Genomic DNA, 10,243 nt, shown 5'->3' with positions numbered 1-10,243 from the left:
GTTTTTGATTTAAATGCAATAAATGTCAAATTGATCGTTATTACACTGAAAAAAAATCTGTCTTTTAAGTATGAAGAAAAAGAAAATCCCGGAAAACCTCGATAAAAGTCTTAATTAGAAATCGCTAAATGAATCATAAATTGTTATCAAATACAGCAGATTCTATCTTGATAAGCCGGAAAAGCAAGGAAAAACAAAATGCCAAAAGTCCCGAAAATAGACGGGCGGTTTTTCGAGATCGCGAAACTCGCGAGAATTTCCGCGGGAATTCTCCGTTGCAGCGAGAAAAATTGTTTTGACAGCTGAACTAATAAATTTTTGGGTTTCGTGACATTGTGTGTTGATTTCGCATTTAATGCACAAAATAGTTGGAAAAAAGGTGAGAAATTGTGCAAAATAGTTAGCAAAGATCGCAGAGCAAGTGGTGAAAGTGGAAAATTGGTGAAAATCAGTGGAAACTGAGGAAAATCAACAAAGAAGTCGGTGTACGCTGGGTGTCTCCATCCCATAGTGCATTAGTGGTGAGGAGGATCCATTTCTTTTATTGCGGATGTTGCAATTTAGATGGTATTTGTCACAATATCCGTACCTTTGGTGTATTAAAAGTTCATCCCCATTGTGCCCTTTGACCTCAGCAAGCGGTCGCTTTTGGGAAAGAAACCTCAATTGGCCTCTTAGCGGAGTGTTCGTGTAGCAATTAAGAAAATATTGTCTCCTCTCCCCTACAATTAAAGAGACGGCTTCGGGCTAAATGGACCAAAATGATAATTTATTCGCAAAATACCCCAACTCCCGTCTTAGTGGAGTTCTCATTGCCCAATGTTGAATGATTTATTTATAAATTTTTCATCATAATGGAGACGGCGGATGTCGTCTACAAGACCTGGGAGACAGTCTATTACGCGAGGCTCCTTGTCGTAATAGTACTCACAGCAGAGTTACCAAAGTGGGGTCTGCTGGCCAAGTACAAGTAGTAGTCGCCTTGCTTTCTCTTTTTAAAGCTTACGCACTAATTCATTAAGATTTATTTCTTACACAGATTCCTAAATTTAATTGCATTTTGTTACAAAACATCAAAGAAATCATTGAATTTTGTTTTTTTTTTTTTTTGGAAATGTGGAGCTGTCAAAATTATAGGGGAGACATGGGCGTATTTATTACATAGTCAAAATAACATAATATTTTGTTATTTAAAAGATACTTATTTGTATAAAAAGAGAAATTAATAAGAAAAGTTCTTATAGGAAATTTTTCTTATAAGAACTTTTAAATTCATGGCTTAATTGATGTGATTTTTACTCTATGTGTTGTACTTTTACCCACGGAAGACTTTGCTGGCCACCGTGACCAATTTGATTTTTTTTAATCATTACAAAATTTTTATTTACTTGTCCTTGGTAAACTCTACCTACATCACTATATCCCTTTTAAAAGAATTTCTGTTAAAAACGCCAATTATTCTTTCAAATATCTTTGACCTAAGTACTTCAGTCAAAGCTCGGTCTTTTCAAACAATTTAATTTGAATTGTTCAACTAAATCAATCAATATCTTAACTTTGAGAAATTGGGAATTTTTTTTGAAATTCTTCCGGTGAGCGTCGATTTGTGAATGAGCAATTAAAACATTCGAATTGCCAGAGCTTTCGACACTCTGCGTGTCATCCTCAGTGGTCAAAAACTATTGAATTAATGCTGTGTGAATCACGTCATAAGTGAGAAATGTGAGAGCATGCTAATTATACAACTTGAGGATGCTGAAGGCATGGAACTTATAAATCTTACAATAAATAGACAATTTTTACAATAGTTTTTATTGTTCTGTCTCTCCTCTCTTGTTGTTGAATTATTTTTTTAAAAAATTGTTCATTTATTGTAAGATTTATAAGTTCCGTGCCTTCAGCATCCTCAAGTTGTATAATTAGCATGCTCTCACATTTCTCACTTATGACGTGATTCACACAGCATTAATTCAATAGTTTTTGACCACTGAGGATGACACGCAGAGTGTCGAAAGCTCTGGCAATTCGAATGTTTTAATTGCTCATTCACAAATCGACGCTCACCGGAAGGAGAATTTCAAAAAAATTCCCAATTTCTCAACCTAAATAACACGTCGGCCTACCACAATACAATATCTTAACAATTTAACCAAATAGTTTGGTGGAAGATATTCCACAATTTTATTCAACAAGAAGGTATCTATCTTATGACCGATTAAATAGATGGAAAAACTTCAGAGAAACTTAATTTGACCGAATCATTTTGTCTTTATCTTTCACCAATATACTTCGTTCTTTTTGATCAATTCAAGTATTGACAATAACTGAATAACTTGTGCACTAGACTGTTTGATTCTCTATTGTTCTGACTGTTTAATTCTCATTTTAACAGAATCACCTTTTTGCTACTTCGACTGTTTCATACCTTTGACAGAATAACTTCGGCATTTTTGACTATTTTAATCGACTTTTTTAAAAATCTTTTCATACAATATTTCTACCATTTTTGTACAAAAAACATCGGTTAAATGCCTTTAAGTTTCCAAATGCTTTTCCAATGAGAGAATGAAATTTTTTCATTTAGCAATATAATCATTTTGTTATTATTGTGGCGCCCTGAATAGGGGGCGCCACATGGCTTTGGTCATCTCCCCCAGTAACCTCCACCCTCGTAGTCCTCAACTAAATCTACAGAGCACTTTCACTGCGCAGCCATACCCGTACAAGGCTGAGCTCCGACTAACTCTACTCTCATCATCCCCTCTTTATTACTCTCACATAATTACTCTCTCAGTGCTCTCCTATATTCTCTTGAGGATTCTCGTACTCTCTCTCTCACCTATTTGAGGGTTTGTAACCTGGGGGCAGAAGCCGTTGCCGAGGGAAGGGCAGCCGTTACAGTTACCGCCAATCTAAGGGTACTCACTCTATGAGCTAGGTTAATATTCGCTGGATAGTGAGTCGGGTGCTACATTATGTATTAAAAACCTTCTGATTAAATAATTTTTTTTTAATTAAACTAATTTATGCAATAATATGACATCGTAACATTAAAGCCAAAGGATCCTTTTTCCTAAACTATTATGTGAAAAGAGAGGTCTTTTAAATAAAAATTCCCATGTTTTGTTTTATTTTTATGCATTATGAGACAATGTAAGCATTTTTACATCAGGTAATGTTTAAAGTGAAAGTTTTAAAGCCATGAGGGTTACAATAAAATTTTACCCTTGGCACGTAAAAACATTTTACTCTCCCAGTTATTAGTTAAAGAGACTCTTTAAAGGCGTGCTCTCTTTTACAGCTCTTTATATTTAAAAAGTTTCTAATTGGAGTCAAACGTACATTTTGCAATGATTTTGATTCTTTTTTTTTTAACTTTACTCAATATTTTGAAGATGAATCTGATAGAGAAGAATGAGATAGAAATTCGCAGGAAATGGCAAAGTTTTATTACACTTATTTCCTTTTCGCCGATCGATAAGGTTTAATCCGTACTCAATTTTACTTGTTCTCACGTTATATTTATAGCGTAGGAAGTAAGAATATTTTTCGTTAGTAATTTACCTCTTAAAATAACTAAACTTACTTCTGAACCTTTTTTTGGAATAACTTTCCCAAACTTCTTTTTTGAAATACTTTTGTTGAGAAAACTCTATTTAGATGAAATATAAAATGAATTTCGAGCCAAAATAATGTTAATTAAGATGAGTAACGAAACTCAGTCACTTTCCCACTCCATCTTTAGTATTTTTGTGACGAAGTCTTCTTAACTAAGGGATGATTATTTTTGAAAACTCTTAATGAACAAAGAGGACAAAATGTAAAAATGTTTTAAGGTCAAAATTTTTAATTTTTTATTACAAAATTGACTCGAAATCACTCTTTATTGAAATTATTTAATCATCCCTTTGTATTACTCACCTGATGAAATGGGAAAAAAGCTTTCGAAACGGTTTGTGTAAAAGGGCAACAATTACTTCCCACATTATCAAACAATATTAAAAAACTTAAAATATTTCGTTCAAAATAGTAAATTAAATACAATTAATTTCTCTTTAATCTTTCAGTTTCTACATCGATTTAATTGAGTATTTTGGTATTGAACTAAGCAAATACAATGAAGATTAACCCTTCGAAATTGCAACAACAATTTATGTTGGACTGAGAATTTCACATAACTAGCATTTCTTGAGTGATAATTGTGGTTATTGCTGAAATTGGCACAAGCTACGAGGAAAACAAACCACAAAAGGAGACTCATTCGACGCACTCTGATAATATTTATGTAAAAAAAAATCACATTACATACGAAGAATAGAATAAAAAAACACAAAGTCTTATCACTGATGGCGGGTAATTTGAAGCATGGTAAATTCGCTTTAATTTCAAGTTTTAATTGAAATTATTTAAAAATATTTCATTTTGCGCGATGTTTTTGTAGGAAAGTCTCAAGAAGACGTTTGCTACGTGGTGGCAAAGTATGATTATGCGGCTCAGGGTGCGCAGGAGCTTGACTTAAGGAAAAATGAACGCTACATGTTACTGGATGACTCAAAACACTGGTGGCGTGTTCAAAATAGTCGCAATCAATCAGGCTATGTGCCTAGTAATTATGTGAAAAAGGAGAAACCATCACTATTCGATAGGTTAGTTCTTTGGATGGTTAACTAATGTGGTTATTAACTTTTAAAATTAAAAACGTTGTTTTTTTTTAGTATTAAAAAGAAAGTGAAAAAAGGGTCCGGATCGAAAACCCTTCCGAATTGTTCACCATCCCGGCAGACAGATAGCCCAACGATGGCACGCCGATTGCCGGTGGATCCGTCAGAAGCCATTGGGACGGCCATTGTGAAATATAACTATCAGAAGGTGCAAAATGATGAATTATCCCTGACGAAAGGTACTCGAATTCTTATTTTGGAAAAATCCAATGATGGATGGTGGAGAGGACAAAGTGGGAATTGCGTGGGATGGTTCCCAAGTAATTACACAACAGAGGAGATTGATAATAACGATGAAGCACTCCATACGTATGCAATGGCTGAAAATGTTCTTGACATTGTGGTAAGGATGAATGATTTGTAAAATATTGATTAAAAAAAAATAAGAGAAATTTAATAAAATTCTTTTGCAGGTTGCTCTCTATTCATTCAAATCCAACAATGATCAAGAATTGTCTTTTGAGAAGGGCGATAGACTTGAAATAATTGAAAGGCCTATCGCAGATCCTGAATGGTGAGATTATTTCTTAGAAGTTTTGAAGGTTTTAGCTGTGTTTCTTTCAGACACAGCTTTTGTGTACCGAGCAAAACCGAAAGTCGTCAGATCGGGCTCAAGCTTGGGATAAGCACGAATTAGGGTCACCACATTTCAAAAAACGTATGCGCCAAAATTTTTTTTTCCGGCCGACCGTCCGTCCGTCCGTCCGTCCGGAACCTTTTGCTAAATTGCAAGAGAACGGTAATAGATAGAGACTTGCGGTAAACGGCAAAGTTTAAAAGTCGACTGGAAGACGTCAGATTATGACGTAAAATTTTACCCCCCACTCCCGCGTCCGCCATTTTGAATAACCTCAAAATTTTGTTTTCGCTATATCTCAGTCCCTGTAATAGCTAAAAATCTGAAATTTGCATATGTTGTAGGGGCCATCAAGACCTTTCCAACGATACCTCATTTTCGAAAATCGGTCAAACCGTTTAGTCAATATGGCCGCCACAATTTTTCATCGAAAATCGACCATAACTCGAAAATGGCTTGACCGATTTTGATCAACTCGGGCTCAAATAAAAGCTCTCAACAAACCCTACAACTCTCTAGAACATCCGAAGTTTCAAAAGTGATCGCTAGGGGGCCGAAATTCAAAAACAAAGTTTTCGATGAGTTTTCGATGAATATCTCGAAAACGCCATTATCGACTTGCTTCATTTTTTGATATATTATAGCTCACTATAACATCTTTTTATAAAAAAAAAATTTTAAATTTATGTCGCCATTTTGAAAATATTGATTTTCAACTTTCACATGTTATATCTCGGGTTCTACAAGTCCGATTTGGATCAATTCAAGCGCAAATGAAAGGTTGCGTGAAACCCTAAAAATGTCTAGAACATTGCAACTTCGAGAAATGACCGCAAGAGGCGCTAAAATCAAAAACAAAGTTTTCGAAAATTTCGAACTCGAATTTTTCGAAAATGGCGACATAATTTTTTTTTTCATTTTTCGATATGTTATAGCTGACTTCAAGACCTTTCAAACAAAAAAAATATTTATGAAAATCTATGGATCCGTTCTCGAGATATGGCCTTCTAAAGATTTATTAGCGTATGACTTTTTAACTTCTCCCGACTTTGCGCGTATTTAAACTAATTCGCGTTCTAGTTTGCTCTCACAAAATTGGTACACTGAAAGAAACACAGCTCTCGTAAGCTTGGTCAGCTTACCAATATATTTTTTTTGGGTAATTTCTAACTGAATATTTGATTTAGGTATAAGGCACGGAACAATCAGGGACAAATTGGTTTAGTTCCTCGAAATTACCTTCAAGAACTCACGGAGTACTTGTCTGGGCCGTTTCGTGGTGGTCAAGTGGGTGGTGGGATTGGATCTGACAATGGCTCAGTGGATCGACGTAAGGATATAATGCCGGGGACTATGCAGCAACCACTTGAGCGTCCAAATTTGGCGGGAAAGAGTTGGTATTATGGCGCCATTACGCGTAATCAGTGTGATACAGTGTTAAATCAACATGGACATGATGGCGACTTCCTCATTCGGGACAGTGAGACAAATGTGAGTTAAAGACATTCTCAAAGATTAAAAGAATTAAATTTAAATGTTCTTTTCTTTTAACTCTTTTTTTTTAGATGGGAGATTATTCAGTGAGCCTTAAAGCCCCAGGACGTAATAAACATTTTCGTGTTCATGTTGAGGGCAATATGTACTGCATTGGACAACGTAAATTTCACAATTTGGATCAGTTAGTCGATCATTACCAAAGAGCACCAATCTATACCAATAAACAAGGTGAGAAATTGTATTTAGTTCGATCACTTCCAAAAGCAAATGGCACATAAATGTAAATTTTTGCAAAATTTTATTAAATTAATTTCTATTAATATTAAATCGAGAAGATATTTAGAGTAATAAATTGCTAATTAATAGCTAATTTACATGATACATTTTTTAGTAAAGAAAATTTTTCCTACAAAATTTTCATAAAAATGCGAAAATTACACGAATAAAAAAAAACAACATAACCATTACACAAAAAATTTATAATTAATATCAACAATAACATATTATTAAACATCAGGATTTTCATACTATGAGAGAATTGAAACTGATATAAATGAAAATGGAAGAGAGAGGGGTAAGCATGGAGAAATATTTCTTTCTTTTAATGGGAAAGTACGTTAGGTACGTACATGAAAAATATATAAAATACTCTTCAATTCAATTGAAGAATAAGTGAGGAAAGCAAACAGTTTTAACAAAAAAATTATAAATATATAATAATACACATTACTACACCTTTGAATTTATAAATATATTTTTATTATACTTACCTACATATATCCAACTTTAATATATATTTTAATGAACTATTGGGAATAAAACAACGCGCAAGTCAAAATGCTACAAAAGATGGAATGAAATGTATTATGAAAAGTTCAATGGGTTATGTTTAGTTTAAATTGCTCAGATTTAAACCAACAATAGTCAAAGTTCTACACGAAGGGAGTAGAAAGATAGTTCCCCAATAGGCATGTCCCAATTAAATTTACGCATACGGATACCAGAAATGTTTAATTCCAATGGAATACAACATAACATAAAATATCTAAATAATATTATTACCTACAGAGATTTAAGGATGAATTCTCATTGAATATGTGATTAATTCTTCCTTAAATCTTTAGCACAAAAACATAGATGTACTACAGTCTCATAAAACATAGAATACTTCAAAATACAGAATCATTACGTTTGGAGGGTTTTTTCTCCGTTCAATTCATTAAAGTTTAATTTTTCAAAAATTATATTTTTTATGCTTCTGCACATTCAAAAATAAAAAATAAATCAAACTGACTCAAAACAGTAAATAGAAAAACATTTAAAGAAAAAAATAGTAGGTAATTGTATCTCTCGTCTTTAGAACCCAACTGCTTTCATCGGCTTTTAACCCTTTCACGTCTACGTGAAACATTGAAACATGAGCTCTTTTTATCACGATATTTATTGTCTAGATACTTTCAGAGCACTTTTATCAGTCAGAACGTTTTTTTTTTGGCCTCTTTTACGTTAATTTGGTGCATTTTTGTAACTTGGAAAAACAATTAAATTCATGAATAATTGGAAAAATAAAATGTTTTACGTTTGGGTCAGCCTAGAACCAAAAAACGCGAATTTGTTAAAGCAATTTAAAAAAAAAATCCTGAAAATCTAGGTTAATTCCATTAATTATTTCGATAATAATTTCAGTATCAAATTGTTTTGCTTTCGCGTTTTTTCTTGAGTGAATTGAAGTAACTATATATTTTGTACAAGAATAAAATAGATTTATAAAAGAAGAAACTAATGAGTAATTTTAGTAATGAGAGAAAAAGAAAGAAATGAAAAATTAGACATAGATAATTTTATGTAAAAGACATTTTTTACACATTATATTTACACGTAAAAATTAATGTAGAATTTGTAATGAAACAAAAACTCTAAATTTTTATGCAATTACGAATATTAAATTGAAAAGTCATAGAGCTGCATTGTGCGTGGGAAAAAACACTCTTTAAAAAAAACTATTCTAAATTTATGGGAAGAAAACATTTCACAATAACTTCAATATTGCAAAAGTATTCACGTCAATATGTAAAGATTTCATTTAGGTATGATTTTTAGTAGGATTGTAGCAATATCTGAAACTGTTAGTCCATAGCAAAAAAAAAAGAATTAGAAATGTGACTATGTCAAATTACAAGAAAAATAGAAAATATTAGTGAATGGATGCTTCACACAAAAAAAAACACATTTAATGCAACATATTTATATAAATTAAATTAATTTATTAATTTGTTGGAAAAAAAAACGTTAAATTACTTTCCCACATTGTGGGAAAATCAAATTAAAATTGCTACATCCTCGTATCATACTCATTGAATTCAAAAAAGTTCTTTTTAATTAAAGTATGTAAAACATTACAGTGGAGTCTCATAGTGGAGGTCGATTCTGTCAAAAATCTTTAACCCTTCCTTTACTATGAGGTGTAGGTGACCGACCCCAAAGCTATATTTCGATTAATTGCGCCTTAGATCTTAAAGGTTTAGAACCAAGCTTCTGGAAATAAGTTTCTTGGTTATCTGAGAAGATGGTGTCAAAATTTGAGGTCAATCCGACCACCAGAAAAAAAATTTATTAACAAAACTTCCAAATTTCTTCCATTGTCACTCTTTGTCTCTTTCTTGACGATTCTAACCTTAAAAAAATTATTGAAAAAATCATCAAAAAATCCATTGATAAATTAATTTTTGTGTTCTAAAATGGACAAAAGACTTCTTAGGGAGTACCAAGGAGTCTATTAAAGCTCATTTGAACGAAAGAAGTTGCTTTTTTTGGAAAAAATTCTATGGGGTCGGTCAGTTACCCCAATAGTAATGCATGTAAGTGTTTTGGTCACAGTATACGGACAGTTAAATTCGTTTTTGCAATTTGATAGTCGTAAAATTTTGTACGTTTACCCCAATAGTCTTCAAGGCGTTAAAAGAAGGAACTTTTTGATAACTTGAAGACAGGCTGAACTGCAAGATTCTACTGTAAATGTTATCCCACACCCTGTCTAACCGAGTAACCATATATAGAAAAAAAAGCTGTGTCTGAAAGAAACACAGCTAAAATATTCCCAAATGATAGAACGTATAAGACATTATAGTTTGATATTTTACTTTTATGAACAAAATCACATTTAACTGCGAGAAAAATTATTTATTTATGTGTTGGATTTTCTAAAAAAAAATACCATTTTTATTAAAAAGAATAAAATGACTCGAAAATATAAAAATGACTACAAAATTAAAAAAAAGATTTGGTTTAATTTAAAAAATAAAAGGAGAAACAGAGGAATCTTATAGATTAACTATAAAATAGAAAATTAAAACAATTTATACTCACAGTCAAGATGAAAAAGGCAATTATAAATAATCAAGCGCGAGACCATTAATACCATATTAACATAATGTATTTATTACTATAT

General features: G+C 32.4%; 1 protein-coding gene across 3 annotated transcripts; it reads left to right on the top strand.

Moving 5' to 3' along the window:
- The first annotated feature begins 282 nt into the window (after nucleotides 1-282).
- On the top strand, nucleotides 283-8,987 carry LOC129790458 (cytoplasmic protein NCK1). Of its 3 annotated transcripts, none has more exons than XM_055827943.1 (7): nucleotides 283-521; nucleotides 4,068-4,368; nucleotides 4,442-4,646; nucleotides 4,716-5,064; nucleotides 5,135-5,235; nucleotides 6,486-6,789; nucleotides 6,864-8,987. In XM_055827943.1, the coding sequence occupies exons 2-7, from the start codon at nucleotides 4,347-4,349 to the stop codon at nucleotides 7,071-7,073; spliced, it is 1,191 nt and encodes a 396-aa protein (XP_055683918.1). In that variant the 5' UTR covers nucleotides 283-521; nucleotides 4,068-4,346; the 3' UTR covers nucleotides 7,074-8,987. The 3 variants fall into 3 exon arrangements, with proteins under 3 accessions (XP_055683918.1, XP_055683919.1, XP_055683917.1); XM_055827944.1 differs by having other exon boundaries at nucleotides 283-567; XM_055827942.1 differs by having other exon boundaries at nucleotides 286-379.
- The last annotated feature ends 1,256 nt before the right edge of the window (nucleotides 8,988-10,243 follow it).

This window comes from Lutzomyia longipalpis, chromosome 2 (assembly GCF_024334085.1).
Source record: "Lutzomyia longipalpis isolate SR_M1_2022 chromosome 2, ASM2433408v1".
In the NCBI taxonomy this organism is placed as follows: Eukaryota; Metazoa; Arthropoda; class Insecta; order Diptera; family Psychodidae; genus Lutzomyia; species Lutzomyia longipalpis.
Note: the sequence above shows the minus strand (reverse complement) of the source record. Positions and strands in the feature narration are given on the sequence as shown.